Source organism: Lepidochelys kempii, chromosome 1, assembly GCF_965140285.1.
Source record: "Lepidochelys kempii isolate rLepKem1 chromosome 1, rLepKem1.hap1, whole genome shotgun sequence".
Classification (NCBI taxonomy): Eukaryota; Metazoa; Chordata; order Testudines; family Cheloniidae; genus Lepidochelys; species Lepidochelys kempii.
In genome coordinates, this window is record NC_136380.1 from 262,136,767 (window position 1) to 262,155,417 (window position 18,651).

An 18,651-nucleotide genomic window follows, 5' to 3' on the forward strand; every position below is an offset into this window, starting at 1 on the left:
GTGCCTGTCTTGTTTCTTATTTGTTTTTTTTTTTTACACTTTTGCCCTCCCCCCTACAGTTAGAGTTGCCCCAATCCCATGCAATATCTGTCTGGAACTATCCTTGTGTAGCTCAATCCTGCACCTACAGGCAGGGGCCTGTCCAGGTAACCGGAATAATAAAAAATAAGATCTGGAAAAGAGTGGTTAGATCACATCTTGCTTGCTGCCTCCCAGTCCCCCGTCCAGTGCTGACTGATTCCCTATATTTTGTATATTATCCTGGACTTTGTCCAATCTGATTTTAATCACTCCAGTGATGAGACTTCCCCCACTTCTCTTGGGAGAACATTTCATTGTCTAATAGACCAGGCAAAGTTCCTTGATATTTGGCTGGGATATTCCTTTGCTTCCTTTAAATTATAGCACTCAGAGACAGAGAAGACCTATTAGATAATTTGCTCATGCAGGAGAGTTTCCAACTAGAGGCTGTGTCATATATTAAAGTGGTAACCCCTATTATTCCTACGTATACTCCCCTAAAACATCCTGAACTATTCTTCTCACTGCTTGGTGTTTACACGCTTCCAACAGTCTCTCAGTTGTCATTTAGCAACACTAAATATTTCTCTTTCTCTTTCTTCACAAGTCAACATGCCAGCCTCTTTAATGATTGGGGTTGCTCTTCTCTCAACTCCCATCAGTGTTTGGACGCTTTTCTGAAATCTGGTGATGTCATGAAGACCAGAGCTTGACGTAGGAAGGCTAGACGGAATCAGCCCTTCTAGAAGATCCCCTCCAAGCTTCTTCTCAATTCAAGGTCTGGCCTAAACCTGCACAAGCCAGGGTCCTCCCAGGCAGGGAACTGGTGGAGATGAATCGGATCTGCTCACAGAACTGGAATTCTGGGTGACAGAGGGGGATTGAATTTAACCTCTGCCTACATACAATTGGAAATCTGGAACTGTCATGAAAGCTAGGTGCACAGGTGCCTGGGGCAGAGCCATAGCTTGAGGACTGCCTTCTGAATTTTAGGACAGTCGGAGAATCCTTTTCCCACGCCATTATAAGCAGTTCTTGTGTCATTGGCCTGGAAGGAGTGACCTGAGGTCTCTGCAGAGCCCCTAACTAGCAGGAGGGCTGTACTGAACAGCTTTTTATGGAGGGGATGGTATGATGTGATGGTCTACAACGGCAAATGTCCTCTACAGCCAGAGATGGGCCACTAGACGGGGAGGCCTCTGAGTTACTACAGAGAATTCTTTTCCATATGTCTGGCTGGCTGGTCTCACCCACATTCTCAGTGTCTGATCACCATATTTGGAGTCAGGAAGGAATTTCCCCCCGGGTCAGATTGGCAGAGACCCTGGCACAGGCACCGACTTTTCAAACTGCCTGGGGGTGCTCAACCCCTGGCTCTGCCCCCACTCCACCCCTTACCCTAAGGCCCCACCCCTGCCTGCTCCCACCCCACCTCACTCCTGACTTGCCTCTTCCCGCCCCGCCTCTTAAGTTCCTGCCCAGTTCCACTCCCTCCCCAGAGCACACCACATCCCTGCTCCTTCCCCCTCCCTCCCAGCCTCCCTGCACGCGGCAAAACAGCTGTTCGTGATGGGCGGGAGGCGCTGATCCGCGGGGCTGCCAGTGGGCAGGAGGCGCTGGGCAGGAGCTGATAGGGGGGCTGCTGGTAGGTGCTGAGCACCCACCATTTTCCCTCCATGCTTGCTCAAACCCCGGAGCACCCACGGAGTCGACGCCTATGGACCCTGGGTTTTTTCTGCCTTCCTCTGCAGCATGGGGCATGGTCACTTGCAGGTTTAAACTGGAGTAAATGATGGAGTCTCTATATAACTTGAAATCTTTAAATCATGATTTGAGGACTTCACTAACTCAGCCAGAGGTTAGGGGTGTATCACAGGAGTGGGTGGGTGAGGTTCTGTGGCCTGCGATGTGCAGGAGGTCAGCCTAGATAATCACAATGATCTCTTCTGGCTTTAAAATCCATGAGTCTATAAATTAACTAAAGGTATGAAGTGAAAGTGTGTTCGTTAATGTGTACTAAGCCTTCGGGTGGCTGCTGTCATTCAGAAGTGGAGTCACTTCAGACACCTTACAGATTGGTCAGGGCATCCAAGCTTTCAACGTCAAGGGTCACAGTAATATCTTGCTAGAGTGTGGGGACTACATCTAACTTGCTATTATAACTAGATTTACCATCCTTTGGCTGATTTGGTTCTCCCTGTACCATGTGGGACCACGCCAGCTGCTCAGGCAGTTGGGGAACCCAATAGCCACTGTGCCTGAGACCTTGAACTCCGGCTTTTAGGGTTTGTGTCCCTACCTCCCTGTTAGTCAGAAGTCAGAGTCTCTCGGAGGTGATTATCCCCGCGGAATAGTATTCAGGACCCACTTACACTACTTACAACTAAAAATAGATTTTATTGGCAAATTATTGAACCCAAGATAAGAAACCATCAAAGGATAAGTAAAATCTGCACTCACCTGCACAGCTACTATGAGAAAGCTGGCCCAAACCTTAGGTTACAGAATATTGGGTTAGATACATGAAAAACTGTACATGGTAGAAGAGCTTTTGGTGTAAGCAACAGCAAAGTTGCCTCTGTTTTTCAGTCTGCCAAATGTCCCACGGAAGGTCTATGGGGAACTAGAGCTCCTCTACCCCTTTGTAAGGAATACCTCACTTTGGTTCTCCCAAAGGGCACCTGCTGCGATTCTGAATTAAGCTGGTGGTCTGCACATTACATTGCCTTAAAAAACCATATTAGCAAGGTGAAACCATTTGGAATCTGGTTCAGTGGCCTCGTCCTTCTGCTTACCCTCAACCTGCATTACGCTATTTTTCTTCTCGTTTGTCCTTTCTCATCAGGTTAATATTCTCCTACCTCTTTGAGTTGGCCTTTTATTAACAGGTTATCAAACTGGCCCTTCTAGACCAATGAGAAACAAGCAAACAAAAATGTGGCTTTCACTAACCCCAAGAGCAGACAGCTCTTTGATTAAAAAGCTTACAAGTAAGAGACAGAAGGCATATTTCAAAACCATTTTAGCTTACAGAATACAGATGCATAAATGAGCCATTCAGATACAGCTTTGTCCAAGCACTATAAAACTGGAAAAGACCCATCCTTCCGTCCCCCTGTCTGTCCATCGCCCATCCCTCTCATCCTTCTGTCTGTCCATCCATCCCTCCGCCCCTCTCTGTCCACCTACCCGCCCCTCTGCCCCTACCTGTCTGTCCATCCACCCATCCCTCTGTCCTTCTGTCTGCCCATCCACCCATTGATCTCTCCGTCCTTCTGTCTGTCAACCCCGCTCTGCCCGTCCATCATCCGCCCCATCTGTCCAGCCACCCTTCTGCCGCTCGCTCCCGCTCCTGCGACTCCCTCCGGCCCCGCCTCTGTCCCGAGTCCTCGCGGCCGGGGCCGTGCGCGATGAGGTCACGGGCGGGGCCGTGCGCGATGAGGTCACGGGGCGGGGCCGCGGAATAAGGCGGGGGGTGGGGGGCGTTCGCTGTCATTGGCCGGGAAGATGGCGCTGAACAGGAACCACTCGCAGGGCGGCGGGGTCATCGCCCCCCCTGGGGAGAGGTACCGGGGCGCGAGGCGAGGCCGGGCGCGGGGGGGGGGACCCCTCCGAGGCTGAGGCGGGCCCGGCCCGAGCTGAGCCAGATCCCCGGCCTGGCCCGGCCCCTCCGAGCCCCTGCCCTGCCCGCAGAGCGCTTCGCCCGGCCCCGAGCCGCGGCCCGCCCGGTCCGGTCACTGGCCCCGGCCCGTGGCGGGAGGATCCGATGTCCCGGGCCGCCCCCGGCGCAGGCCTTGCGGCCCTTCGTTTGTTTACGTTGCTGGCGCTGCGGCGGCTCCGGCCCCGGGTCTCCCGCTTTGGGCCGGCTGAGGCAGCCCGGCCCGCGACACTGGCTGTCGCGGATTAATCCGCGTCTAATTTCATTTCTTAAAACCAGCTGCCAGAGGTGACCGGCTTCAGAGTAACTAACACGTTGGTGGGGAAAGTAGGTGTGTCCGGCAGTGAGCAGAGAGGAGGCTGAGGCGGGGAGGGTGGGTCTATGGCGCTGTCCAGCTCTTTGGGGGAACTGCCCTGAGGCCCCTGGGAGATGAGCCCTGATTAGGTCATTGCCCAGATCAACCCAGCTTCCTTTAGCCCGCTCTCTTTAAGGGGCTTTTCTTCTCTCCATAGTGTTTCCTTGACTTCTGCGTCCCTGTGCTCTCTGACCAGCTCCCAAGTTGGCAGCAGGGGAGTTTGTTTGTTCCGAAAGCTGTTGCTCGCTAGTAATGGGCGTGACAACCCTAGAGGAAATGCATACGAGTGAATCCGAAGTCACATGGGCTGCAGCTTGTCAGCAGATTAGTGACTGAGCTACATCACAAGGCCTTACATGCACTTTCATTAACACTGTGCAATACTAGGTCATTAGCAGCATCTGCATGGGTTTTGGTGTGTGCTGAGGTCTGAATTAAATATGCTCAGGTTGCAGATAGGGAAGTAGTCACTTTCTGAATAGACTGCAGTAAATTACTCTGATAAACATACTTTTAAATATTAAATGTACTTCTAGTTTGCGACCTGAATAATTCTCTGTCCACAAATCTGCACTGGCTTTAAAAAACTGAGTTATATAGAGAAGGTACTGACTTCCTAGCTCCTATTTTGCTTTTTTCAAATGAGATGTAATTCTGAGTCTCTGACTGCTCATATCCATTAAAGATTCCATAGTATTCTTATGGGACTGTGCCCAAAACAACCCACCACCAAAATCAGATCAAACACCCAGGCCTCCTCGCTTCATTAGGGTGCCTCATAAGCAGAATACAGAAATACTGCTCTTCTGGTAGCCCAAAAGATACATCTAGACTGCTTCTCATATATAGGGAGCTGGAGAGGAATGATTTGGACAAGCCCTGTGTTTTCCTGGTCTGATTCTGTATGAAGGTTTGGCACAATTATTCGCAATTGGTGAACCATGAAAATAAAGCAGCACCTATACAGACACTGATCTTTTACATTAAGCTGCACCCATGGTCCTTTTATTAGATTGTTTATTCCACCTGTTGATTGTGCTTGGGCTTTCCCAAGCTACAGAATGTTTTTTCTCTCCCTCTTTCTGTTTATCTCATAGAGATGTCATTGGCAGTAGGTCCTTTCAGACCTAGAACAACCATTGCAACCCATTTCCCTCTGGGATAATCTGAAACCCTTGAAGGGTTTCAGAGTTTGGGAATGAGCCAGTAGGCCAGAGTGGCCATGGTGGTACTTCCTGTGCTATCTGAAATGTTCTCGGAGCTTGAAGCTGTGGCTTGGCACTAAAAGCGCCCTGTCTGATGGTCAATGTCTGGTCTTCTGGTATAATCTAAAGGCACATAGTCATTCTAATTCAGTGCCCCCCCCCCTTTTTATTTTAAAAGAGGGAGTTTTCCCAAACTTGAAACAAATACAATGATTTTGTGCCATTTAAAAACAATGGACTCATGGGGTTTGTTTGGTTCCCTGGCTGACCTGAAACAACTGCACTGGGTTAGTGCATGAAAAAGGAACCAAACATGGCTAAAAATCATGAAACTGGTTAGTCTAGTTTCACTATTCAGGCTTGGTGTTTACTTCTAGTATTTCAAACAGTATCATTGGTGAAAAGTCACCAGCCTCTGTGCAAAATTGTGGTATGTGAGCAGTCTGCTTTCAAATACAATTGTATGTTGGCCTGTCCCTGTTGGGGAGATGTAATTGACTTTGGTGGCGGTACTGATTAGGGTACAAGTTCAGTCCCTTGCAGTGTAGGTGACAAAACAGTAACTAATTAGGGCAGGGGGTGGACCTAGCAAAATGCTGTCTCTGAAGATGGGGCGGGGGAGCGGCTGGATCTGAGCAGAGCAAATTCCTCACCTCCTTGTAGCAGGAAGAAACTTTACTTGTGAAATCCAAACCAGGTGTCTGGGGATGGTACTGCTACTAGCACTGGGCCTGATCTGCAAGTCAGGAAGCAATCTGCTTAAATTGCGTGATGGTAGCTCTGAGATCCTGGACACGCACAAGACATTGAGTGGAGTAGTGGGGGAAAGAGAACTGCCTTCTAGATTACTAAATTACCCTTAGGATGGGTGAATAACAGAAAAATAATAAGTAATATTATTAAGCTCAAAACTGTAAAACTTGTCAAGTAATATTTGGCAAATGTTATATGACCGGCTGTAGTTTTCCTTGTTAGCTGTTGGGCGATCTTGTTGAACTGTATATAAATTCCTAACAGCAGCAGAATTTCAGTTCTCTTCTTCAGGATTGGGGTCATGTCTCAAAACAAAAAAACTCCAACATAAATTAAATAAACCAGGCCCTGGCCCCTTTCCAGATCTTTCCCTGTACCTGCTACTTGTTGGCTTCTTAACTAAGAGCCAGGTGACCTGCCAGATATCACTTGATCTCTGACCTCAAACCCATTACCTGGGACAAAGCTTAGTCAGAGGTGGGGTGAAGCCAATTTGCCCTACGGGGCCAGCCCTTCCTGTAACAGTGCTATACTTCTAGGTAAAATTGTTCAGTAGGTTTAATGTAACTACCACTGCACTGGTATACTAAAAGTATTAAGTGCTGGGTTTACCTACATATGTATAAAGTATGATTAAAACAAGCTCTTTAATAAAGACACATTTTTAATTGGATACATGACCGTTATTCTTGCACAATGTAAAAGTGACCTATAAAATTTGCTGCCATAGAATATAGCTGAGGCAAAGTTTGGTGGGATTCAGAACTGGATTAGACATGAGCAATTGCCCTAGTTACGAAGAACTGTCTCCCCATAGCATCTGAGAATTGGAGAGAACCTATTAGGTCATTCAGTCTATCCCTCCCAGCCTTGCAGGACTGTGACTAGAGTATTACATTTTCAGTAATACCCTAAATTTCCCTCCGTCCTTGACAACTCCGCCTTTCAGGTACTTGTGGATTGTTATCCTGTGTCTCCTTAAATAGTTCCACTAAATGTTATCTAGCTTTCAGTAGTTTTCTTCAGAAGCATGTCCCTTTAATTTTTCCCTTTCAATAATTTTGCTGTTTTCCAATTCACCCATATTTCTGTAACAGGGTCCCTAAAACTGAATGGAGCATTTGAAATATGGTCTCATCGAGGCCATACATATGTAACCACCTCATCTATGATGCCTCTGTATGCTGCTCAGAATTGCAGTGCACTTTTTTTTTTCTGGCATAATACATTGTAAACTTGTCACTCCCTAAGTCTGTCAGTATTTCTGCTTCTCTTTGATTGTCTATCTGTTTTGGATCACTTCCCCACATTTTCCCAAACTGACTTTATCTTCTACTCACATTTGTTATCCCTAAATCCCTCTATATTATTTCCTGTCATTGCTAGTGTTCACAGGGTAGTGTTTGTAGCAAACTTAACTATCATGTTGTCTCCCTGTTCTAGATCATTGAATAAGTTTAAACCCCACCACCAGGAACAGTGTTTCCCCAATTCTCCTATCCCTGGATGCATTGTTCTTTATCGCTAATCTTTGCTGATAGTCCTCGGTCACTTACAGGAAATAGTGACAGCATCTGTAGTTAGCTTAGCTATGAAGAAGCATCTTCTTTAGTACAGTTGACACAACTGGGGTTGCATTATTGGGGTTATGCTTTCCTGTGTAGCATCAACATATGGATACTGGACTAGTCAGACAGGGACTTGCTCTGAGGCAACACGCTTATTCCAGAAAGAAGTATTGAGGTCCGTTGTGCTTATTCTGTGCTGTGACCTTTCGTACTCGGTCTCTTTCAATGAGAAATGAATGGTTTCCCCAACAACTGTCTCAAGTGGCTTTGGAAATGCAAGGAGAAGCAAACTGTCCTGAGGCTAGAGGCTTCCCTTGGCAGAGTGGGGTTTGGTGTTGTACTTATTGAGAGAGTAGCATAAACGATGCGTGCATATGCAGAGAGAGAAGGTGGGATCCATATCTGAACAGAGCCTTCGGGGAAATGACCTGTTCCTTGGCATGCCAACTAACGTATGTTGATTGCATGTGCTTTAGGACTGTGTTTAATACTGTGCATCCCTGATGTCTCTCTGTCTCTTCCTCCTCCTCAGTATTCTTAAGCATTGTAAAGATGTGGAGCTTTCCTTCAGTGATGTGTCTGACAAGGCTGAAATCTTCAAAGGCACCAAGAAGGGAATGGTATACCTCACCCCCTACAGGGTAAGTCTTGAGCCAACAGCGTTCTCCCACAGGCTTCTAGTCCCAGAGACTTGTAAATGACTGGATAAATCTCCTACTTATGAGGAGGCTACAAATTCAAGATGGGAGAGAGTGGTGGAAACAGGTCATGCTTGTCCTTTTCTCCACAGCCTCCTTTCCCAGCTAGGGCCCGTTCCAGATTGTTCTCTACACAGTATGTTTTCATGTGTCTTTTACATTGTCCTGTTTTCAGTGTCAGTCGCTGGGGTTTCCACTATTTCCTTTGAAAGTCTCCTTCAGAATCCTTGCTGGGGGGCAGGGAGGAGAGTGTGTGTGTGGTTTAAACAAGAAACCCCCCATATGCACATCCAAAGCCTCTGTCTGTCCTGAACACCAACCCCTGTTTAACTTGGCTTCTCAATTCTCGCTGCTGCTGTATGTAGCCTTTTAAACTGGAACAGGAGTTGATTTTTACGGGACCTAGAGTACATTGTATGGGCATAGGCTTTGCCCTGTTAAGGCTTATCATACAGGCACAGTGGCCAACCTGATTGAAACCTCTTCTTAGTAAACATTTGAAAGCTAAAAACTGGGGGCAAAAAACCCTCTCCTGCTGTTCCAGGGATTACTGAAGGGGGGCTGAGATGCTTCTGCAAGTGTTTTGATGAGTGAACGTACAAAGGACTAGGGGAAACTGTTCAGTGTAGTCCAAAAACCTGGACTAGGAAAGCCCCGGAGAACCTCCTAAAAGGGTCAGTTCTGTACTGGCTTGAAGGACGGACCGTAAATCTTTCCTGTGTTCAGTCCTGTGGCTTATGAGGTGGCCCATGCAAAATTTTGCATGCCCACAAGTATTCCTCATCCCTTTGGACTGTATCCAGTCTTCAGGTGCAGCAGCACTCTAGAATTCTTCACTTAGCCGGTGCTGCTCTAGAGACAGTCACCAAACGAACTAAGCTGGTCTTAATTCACAGCTTTTGGTTTGTACATCTGTAGACGGCCACTGCTCATCTGGTTTGAGTGTCCTGGTTTGACTTTAGCTTTAACGAGAGATGCTGCACTGAATCTGCCAAAGCCCTGGACGCACAAATGAGTTAGATCCTGGAAGGGTGTAATAGCTGTGTAAGATTCAATGTAGTAGCTTTTCTGTACGCAGCAGTGAGTTATATGTAGCCTGTGACATTAGACCCTTTTTAATGAGAGGGGGAATGTTAGGCCAGGGCACTGCTCTTCTATCCCCTGCCTCTGGCTTTCCTTATTTAAGAATGGTCATAGTAACTGCTAAGTTACTATTCAAACAGGCTGTTAGATTTGGGCAGAAAGACCACACGTCTAAGCAGTCCAGAACTTCTGGTCCACTTCAGTGCAATGGAGCTTCAAGCCACAGTGCTGCATACTGTCACAAAAATAGTGCAGTAATTTGAGGTTTTAAAGGGAGAAAATATTTCTTAATTTACATGGTGTCAACTGAACGCTACCATGGAAGTTGCACACGTTTCAGGTGTGTGAGCCATACATATATGATAACGTTATTTTGGATTTCTTGGGATGAAAACTGCTATGTAGCTGTAGAATAGGAACTTGCATGTATAATTGTTCCAGAGCTTTAGTTTCTCTTTACCAGCTTGTTAAAGCAGTGTCTGGTTTGAACACTTCTGAAACAGCCTCTTTCACTCTAGGTATAAAGACTAACTGTAAATTAACAGCTTTAAAATGTCCCTCTATCTTGCAGATGATCTTTGTGTCTAAAGGCAAGGACCCCCTGATGTCCTTCATGATGCCATTCTACTTGGTGAAAGGGTGCTCCATCGAGCAGCCTGTCTTCTCTGCCAATTACATCAAAGGCGTGATCCAGGCTGAGGCAGGGGGTATGTGTTAATGTGTTGCAGCTCCAAGCAGGCTTAACTGAGTTTCCCACGTACTTTTTCCCTTCTGCTGAATTTGTAACCCGGGGCTTGTCCACATGAGAAATTGACCGGCATAGTAATAGTGAAATATGCCAGTCAGTTTCCTCATATAGGCATGTCCTAAGTTTAGTGGAAAGCCAAAAAAAGCCTCATAGTGGATATTTTTGTCCAGTATAAACTTGTAACTATGATCCAAATGTTATATGATCCAAATGTCAAGCTGAGCCTACGAAGCAACTAACACACGCAGAAATTTAAAGATCAAGCAATTTTCGATCTTTAAATTTCTGCGTGTGTTAGTTGCTTCGTAGGCTCAGCTTGAGAGGGAGGTGGAGAGGGTAGGCGGGTGATGGGTTCACCAACTTCAGATGCTGATCTTCTTGGCTGCTATTCATGACTGTACAAAGTGAGCACATGTCTCTGGAGATAAGCAGACCTTTCTTCACCTTTTCCTGGCAATAAAATCACTCTTTGTGGAGATTCTGCTATAGTAGTGGTGACTCCATATCTGGGTCACTCTGGCTCTTGAATAGCTAGAGCTTTCTGCATAATCTATTCTGCACGTACACTGTAGTGATCTTGGATGCCTTTTTTACTATGCCAGTTTGTTTGTGTCACTTCTTTAAATTCTTTCTCTCTACCCCAGCCTTTCTTGTTGGCTAGGGGTGTTGCTTCATGATGGGAAGTATAGAGGTGGGTTGCTGATTCGTTGGGTAACTTGTCCAAGCTTAACTACCAAACTATTACTGATAAGACAACAGGAAAGAATAAAATTTGAGCAATGCAGTGTTTCTAAGTGTGTTGTGGAACCAGCCACTTCCTTTCAATTTATATGCCTGATGGGTTTTTTTCCCTCCTCTAACAATGTGCAGAAAACCCCCAAACTTCTCATAATCCCTCCTGACAACTTTTCTTGGAAGAAAAGAAAGAAAATCTGACAACTTGCTTTAAAAACTCCCAATTTTGTTTATCCACTTGTCCTCCAATAAGGAAACCTGCCTTTTTGTACAGTTTGGGTGATTTATCTTGGAGTCTTAACATTTGCTAATGAATTTCTAGAAACTCCTGTTAGGCCTAAAACTTTGTAATCTTTATCTAAGCTCCTATGCTTCAAAGAGGGTAAAGAGTCTGCTGATGGAATATTTGATTCCAATCCTGGCTTGAGTTTCAGGCCCTGATTCAAAGTCCATTTAGTTTGGTGGAAGGACTCCCATTCAGTGGGCAGGCTCCCGCTGAATAAAATGTGTCCTTTCTATGTCGTATTTGTAATTGGATTCTCTCTTAGCCTACTAGCAGAAAATCTAGATCTACAGCAACCTTTACATGTCCATGTTTTAGACTCTCCCTTTAAAAAATAAGGAAATTCCCAGACAAACCTTCTCCTCGTTTCCCTGAGATTTATCTTGTATGCAAGTGGGCTGAGTGACCAGTGCGAAGAAAGCTGGTGGTGCCTTCCTGCTGGCAGGTCTGCAGCCGTTGTCCAAACCCTGTTTGGTCTCTTGTTTAACTTGGGAGCTTCTAGGAAACAAATCAACTAATAATCTGTATTCGAATTCAAACTAGTTTCTTGGTGTTAATCTTTTAGAGTATTTTAATGGTTTCATTTGTATTTCCCACTTTCTCTTTTAGGGGGTTGGGAAGGGCAGGCTTCCTTTAAAATGACCTTCAACAGTGGAGGAGCCATTGAGTTTGGACAGTTGATGTTCAGAGTTGCCACTAATGGTAAGTAACCTTCAGAGGCTTGACTATTCTTTAGCTAGAAGAGTTGGCTAACTTTTGCTGCAGTAAACTTCTTGGGGTGAGCAGAGCGAATAACCCTTCTAAACTTCTCAATCAAAAAAGATTGACTTTTCCATGAGAACTTTTGTCTTCATTCTACACCCTATTGTTGGTCTTAATGCTTTGGTTTTTGGAAACTGAAAAACTTAATATTCCCAATTCTTGGAATGATCCCCCAATTCCTTTTTTTTTTTTTTTTTGTTAAATCTTTTCTCCTCTGTCTTCCAACTGGAAAAAGTAGGAAAAAATGAGACTGCAGTGGTGTATGGGGGAACTATACTCTCACACTGTTTACCCAACCCTCTCCAATGGGGAGAGAGTGTATTAAAAATAGAGTGGAGGGAGAAAAACTTCCAAAAATTGATGATAAATCTAAACAAAAAAATTCATTTTAATTGGAAAAACTTTTTTGTAGAGATTTTCCTGATCAGAAAAACTACTTAAATGTGTGGGGTTATTCCACCTTTTTTTAAATGAAACCACATTCTTTAGTGGAGATGTTTTGGGGAGCTTTAGTGGCTAGTATCTGTGTAGATTTTTGCAGAACAGGGTTAATCGGAGTCCTCTCCATAAACTGTTCCGAGCTCAGGGTCCAACCCTGCTCCCCAGCATCCAAACTAGCAAAGCTAATTACCACAGCAGTGTGTGAACGTGGGAGAAGAAGAGATTATTGCTAGATGGGTTTCAGGCAAAGCAGTCACTCCAGGTCTCAGTGGCTCATAGCTCTGTTGCAGTGACAGATCAAACTAAATTCATGACCGTTCCTTCCTTTTCTTTGCTGCTCCATTTTAATTGCATGGCAGTGTGCGGAGTCAAACTTGCTAAACTTAATTTTTTTTTAGCTTCCAGAGGGGCTCCTGCCCAGAATACTGGCTATGGCTATATGCCTGCCTTTACGGGGTACACCCCTGCTCCAGGAGGTTATTCACCTGCCCCCCAGCCAGCTAATGGACCATACCCTTATGTGCCCCCACCAATGAATGGATATGGACCAGCTCCGCAACCCATGGGATACCCTTACGCACCACCTCCAGGTAAAGCCTTCCGACAGGCTTCAACGTCTTGTAACATACCAGTGTTGTGTGAGAGGCAGACTGCGCGTGCTGTCTGTACTGGGAGCTGTAAAGGACCGTGTCAGAGTAAAGAACACAAGACCCCAACATAGCTGGGGGATGACTTGTATTGCAGCAGTCCATTCTCTCTGAGCAGCACTGTTAGTCTTATAAGGGCCCTGACTCCTCTGGGTCACTGAAGCACTTCCTTGCAAGGGCTGGGGTGTCCTGGTAAAATCCAGCTTGAGTATTGTTGCGTCTCCCTAGAGATCCAGTGGGACAGGAAATAAAGGATACAACATCCTAAGCTGGGTAACACCTTCTGGCAGAGAATGGCTGGCAAATTCGGGGAGTGATTGTTGCCTGCAAAGCCCTCTGGGATCAAAGGTGCTACAGCCATATAAAATCCTACTGTGGAGCTGCTGCTGTTTAAGCTTGGATGGCTTGCCTTGACTTGTGTGTATCCGCTCTGGACAGAAGCAACAGGCCTGTAAACTAGGCCTGCGCTATGTCCCACAGGAATTACTTAAAGCACCGTGTGAATCTCTCTCCTTTCTACAGGCATGTACCCACCCGCTCCTGACATGAACCCCCTGTATATGGCTCCTCCTCCCCCCTACCCTGGCCCTCCTACCGCAGGACCTTCAGCTCCTACAGCCTGGGTGGAGCCCGGAATGCCAGGTAAGGGAGCGGGAGGGACTCTCGCTGCAGTTCCAAAAGGGATTGTTCCTGGTGCAGATGTGAATGATGGAATTTCTCTCGTTACAGGCTCTTTGAGTTGCCCATTTCTAGGCAGTTTGCGGTGGGTGGGGGAAGATGACATGGCCGTTCCCAGCACTGTACTGGTTCTGTCCAGCATGAGCAAGTCCCTTGCTCTCATGAGCAGGCCCAAAGTAAAACTAAGAGAGCTGGCTCTGATGTTGCAAGCTGGTCCTCTTGGCACCTCTTGTCTCTAGAGTCTGCTTAAGAAAGCTGTGTTAAAAGGTATGGCACAGAAGCCACCTGCTAGAGCAGGAAGGAGACTCTACTGAAAGTGTTACCTGGGGATCCTTTTGGAACAGGTGGTCTGCATTGATGACCACAGGTATAGGTCAAACTGCTGCCAGATACTATCAGTTCATTTTATAGTGTAGCATTATGCCTGGCTAATAGCCACAGTTCCACATAGTTGTTCCACAACTATGCTGGGGTTATCTTAAGGCTAAAATCAAGTGTGACCTAGCTGATGTGAGGGGAGACTTGTCTTACTCCCAGAGAGCTGTAAAGCCCAGGATATCTGTTAACAGGGAAGCATTGTCTGGTGGTTTAAGCACAGCTGGGAGATGTGGGTTCCATTCTCTGTTCTGCTACAGACCTATTTTGTGACCTTAGAAAAGCCAGTTAACTTGTCTAGGACTCTGTTTTCCCCATCTGAAAAATAGGTATGCTCTCTCTCTGTTAGGTGGGGGGCTGGGAAGCTGAATTTGCTATTTGTAAAGCACTTAGGAAGACTGTTTTTGTTTTTTGGCCTTACTCTGTAGGTGGCAGTAAAGCAGCAGAAGCAGCTTCGAGTGCCTATTACAACCCAGCCAATCCCCACAATGTCTATATGCCTATGGTAAGCAACTGGTTGAGTTGTCTGTTGGGCTGGAGGGCAAAGGGGTAAGAGGAGCTAACGCACTTGCTGTTCAGCTGCTACAGCTGAATCCTGGGCAGCTTGTCATCTTACTGCAGCAGATGCTGAAGTCACAGTGCATAGCCCATGCCGTGCCACATCACACCAAGTCTAGTATCCTGCTTCTGGGTGTATCCAAGCAGGCTGTTTGCCCATCTAGTCTAGCTGCGGGCAGTGCTTGATCTTCAAGAGGAGAGTGGACCCACCCACATGCACCAAATCAGTTGAACTAAGATGGGTCTAGGTCTCTTTTCTTCCTGACCCCCCACAGGCAATTGGTTCCCCAAAGCAGGAGGTTTACAATCACTTTGTTTTACCATGCTATTTAGAAATGGTCTATCCACTCTTTCCTACAAAGAAGGCTCCTCAAAATACTCAATCACTGTTCCTGGAATCCGTCTTAGTATTTTTCTGATCAAGAAGGGAGGGAACTCTAAGACCTTCATGAAAGTTGTTCCTATACAGAAACAATATATAGTTCTCAGCTTCTGCAAGAATGGGGGTAGCCAGATTTAGGAACTTAAAGGGAAGGGGTAATACAGGTTTAGACTGTTCTAGGCTAGGGGAGACAGACAAGATCTGTCCTAACAAACTGCTACAGGAACCACAGAGTCACTGGGGAGGGTGAGAGGAAGATGAGGATTAAAACAACGTCCAGTCACAGTGCTGCTGTTTCTGAAATACACACGTTCTGATGGGCTTTTAAAGGGACTCTTTTTGTGTTCATCTTTTTTGGTGTGTGGTGCCTCATTTGAAGCATTGTGGGAACTGGCAGAGGTTCTGGGACGTAACTGAAACTGGGAAGACATGGCTATGGGTAGCTGTAGCCTAACATACAGGTCTCACACCTGTCACTGTCCGCTCAGTATCTCTCAAGCTGTAGCCGAAGGCAAAGGTTTGGTGCATTAAGCTAAGCCTGGGAATGCTTGGAAAGCTGAACGGCTACACACAACGCTGCTGATTATAGATAAAACAGACGTGGTGACTGATCCTTTCTCACTTTGCAGGACCAGCCGCCTCCTTATGCACCTCCTGCTGAGAAAAAGAACAACTAACGGAAGGAACCCACTCACCAACTGCTCACGTTCCTTCTCCCCAAAGACACTTCTGTCCTCACCACCACCCCCTCATTCAGTGTATCTCTAGGCTTCCATGCGTGTATATAATAGACATAGCATTGGGCGACGTAACACCTGCCCTCTTTAAACATTGAGCATGACCATACAAGTAGAATAGCAGAAGCAGCAGTGTTTTCTTGCCTGATTGCTTTACATCCCAGGGCCAGAGCGCTGTCCCTCCGAGGCTTTTGCCATGAGTTTGGGGGTGGGGGCTGAAGTCTTAGGCCAGCAGAGAAAGCACATCAGTAATGTAGGAATACAACATTACAGCTTCTTGATTTTTTGAATGAAGTAAAATGGTTTGAGAGAGTGGTTTTAAACTTCCTCTGAGGCAACAGTAAGTGAGAAGGAAAGAGGCAATGGGCTGCTGGGTTTCCCCATGTTGGTATAAAGGAGGAGCACGTTACATTTTTCATTGGTGCTGTTCCCTTTTTAAGGAATCGAGTGAAGTGCTGGAGGCTTGTGTCACGTAAGCTTCATTGTACTGGGCCACACTGTAACCTGGGAAGACTCCTGAGACACACTCAGCCTAGTTAAGCATTTTGCAGTGTGGGCTTCAGTGTGGAGAGGCCAAGTACAATGCTAACTCAGCAGCAGCAGCAAGGGAAGTATGAACTGGCTTTGGCTAAATCACTGGCCCTGCAGGCAAGAAGAGCTAACACAGCTGCAGTTTTACACCTGCCTTGGACACTGCAAAGCCCCCCGTATGCACCTGTCTCCTTTCCCAGGAAACCTGCCTCTCTCAAAACGGGTGATGGCTGGAAGAGGCGAGATGCCCCACTTGCTGGGGTGTGCAGACATCCAAGGATGCCTGGTTCTTCCTCCTCCACTCTGTTGCGAGAAGCTTCTCTTCTGTATTGTAAATGTACTTTTGAGGAGAGGGGGATGTGTTAGCAGGTCTCTTCAGTGCAGTGAAAGCCAGACTTTGTGGCCACCTGATGCAGGCGGCCGATGAAAGACTTGGGAGAAACTCGTGCGTCTAACCTGGAAATAGGCAGTGGCTTTCTAAAAGCAGCATCTCCGTGTAGATGGGCAGTAGAAAAGCAAATTGGGACTGGGTGGCGGGGAGTGGAATCTGGGCTACAGAGCTCTGAGCAAATGGGAGTGGGAATTAATCCAAGTCTTCCTTTCATTCTCCTAGAAACTGGCCCCTCTGTGCAGCAGCAGCCACGCTGCAGGTGCGGGTGAGTGAGAAGTATTAGGGTATTCTACTCTGACAGCACGTTTCACCAAGGAGAGCATAACCTCACCATAGGGATGGGATCAGAAACTATTGCTCTGCCTGCTGAGGAGCCTCATACCCCGGGCTAGCTTTCCTAGAAAGCACTGGGGGGTGGGTGGAGATGGGAGAGTGGTCTGTCTTCCCTCCACATGCAACTAAAGCCATGCTGGTGTGAATGTGCTGGCATCTGAACAGTAGTGGGGGTGAGGAAGAGAATCTCGGTGGGTGGGGTGGGTTTGTTTCTTCAATGGAGGTAGGGTAACTGGATGGCTCTTTCCTGCTTGCGTGGCATCCCCTTGTGGTGAGGCGGTGCCCGTTCACCATCAATAACCAGTATTTTTTGTAATGTAGATGTTACTGCTAACCCTCAGCTGTTACTGAGAATAGAGCAACTCAGCTGGGACCTTCTATTCTCCCTTAGGAACTGATGCCCTGCAAACTTGTTCTCCAAAGAGAATCACACTTGTCTAGTGGAGAACCTCTGACTCCCAGTGTAGGGCCTGCTCAGCCCCTCCCCACCCGGTTCTCACTCAGGGGTAGGGACTGTTTTTTCCCCTTTGCTCCCTACGTGCTAGGCTATTGTACAAGCAAAGCTCACACAACCGGTGTGTATTCCTGTAGCTGCCTGACCTTCCTCCGCATAGCAGCCATCTGCAAGGGAGGAACTTCCTTTTCTAAGAAGCCTTTTTAATCTGAGTCAAAGATTCTCTAACTTTCTGGAATTAAAAATGTTCCACTATCAATGTTTGTAATATCTTTTGCATTGCACTTTAATACAGAAGCATTGGAATCTTCAGGCCTGTGCGTCAGTTCAGTGGTGTGCGTGTTCTGATGTAGTAACCAACAGCTTGCTGTGCGATGGGCAAGAAAAATGGAACGGATAGGATAAGAATTGCAAAAACCCCATAATTGGTTGTGGGATTGTTTTTGTGGCTTTGTGACCAATGCATGGTCCCTCCCTCCCCCTTCCCCACTGAGCACTGCTTAACTGTTCTGCAGAACTAGAGTGGGAAAATGGCCTTTAGTTAAAAATCCCACTCCACTTGCACCTCAGGCTGTGGTTATAGCCTATCCCTTAGGTCGTGAGAGGAGGGAGGCTGCCTTTTACCATCACTGCCTTTACTGCTGTAACTAATGTCCTAGTTAACTCAAACTGGCACACTACCCCTTTCTTGGGGCATGTCAAGCACCACTAACAGGGGCTGTGGGAGCTCTCTGCTAATGCAGTATTCCTGTGACTCTTCTGTAAGCAGCTGTTTCCAAGGGCTTGTTTGCCCTGGTCCCACAGCCAGCACTGATTCTCTATTAGTTAAGGAGCAAAAGTGGAAGGTCCCCAGTTCTCTCCCCGCTGCCCAGTTGTGATTGTAATCAGCTATTCCATCTTCTGGGTGTAGGTTAAATCCCTGGGGACAAAATAGCTTTCTTCCACATTCACCTCCACTCGTACAGCTGGTCTTGTGCATCCCAGACTTGCTTCGCTGAAAAAGCAGCACCAAATGTGGGATAGCTTCAAGTGGGGTAGGTAGCTGGAGAAAAAGCAGTCAGACAAAGCTGCTTATGGCCGCTCCTGCTGAAGATAGGAGTGAAGGCAGGCTTGGGACAATCACAAACTCAAGGCTGAGAATTGCTACCTCTGTGCTACGGCTGTCAGGGAGCCCTGTTACAACACTCCAAGTTGTAGGACATGCAGAACCCACATCTGTCTTCTGTAATTTGATTGAAAGCTTTGGCTGGATTGA

At 46.7% G+C, this 18,651-nt stretch overlaps 1 protein-coding gene across 1 annotated transcript; it reads left to right on the top strand.

The window, feature by feature from the left end:
• The first annotated feature begins 3,486 nt into the window (after positions 1 to 3,486).
• On the top strand, positions 3,487 to 17,708 carry WBP2NL (WBP2 N-terminal like). The gene is made up of 8 exons (XM_073327239.2): positions 3,487 to 3,587; positions 8,093 to 8,201; positions 9,913 to 10,048; positions 11,717 to 11,809; positions 12,709 to 12,900; positions 13,480 to 13,599; positions 14,439 to 14,515; positions 15,580 to 17,708. Exons 1-8 carry the CDS (start codon positions 3,529 to 3,531, stop codon positions 15,625 to 15,627), a joined length of 834 nt encoding a protein of 277 aa, XP_073183340.2. The 5' UTR covers positions 3,487 to 3,528; the 3' UTR covers positions 15,628 to 17,708.
• Positions 17,709 to 18,651: the final 943 nt, after the last annotated feature.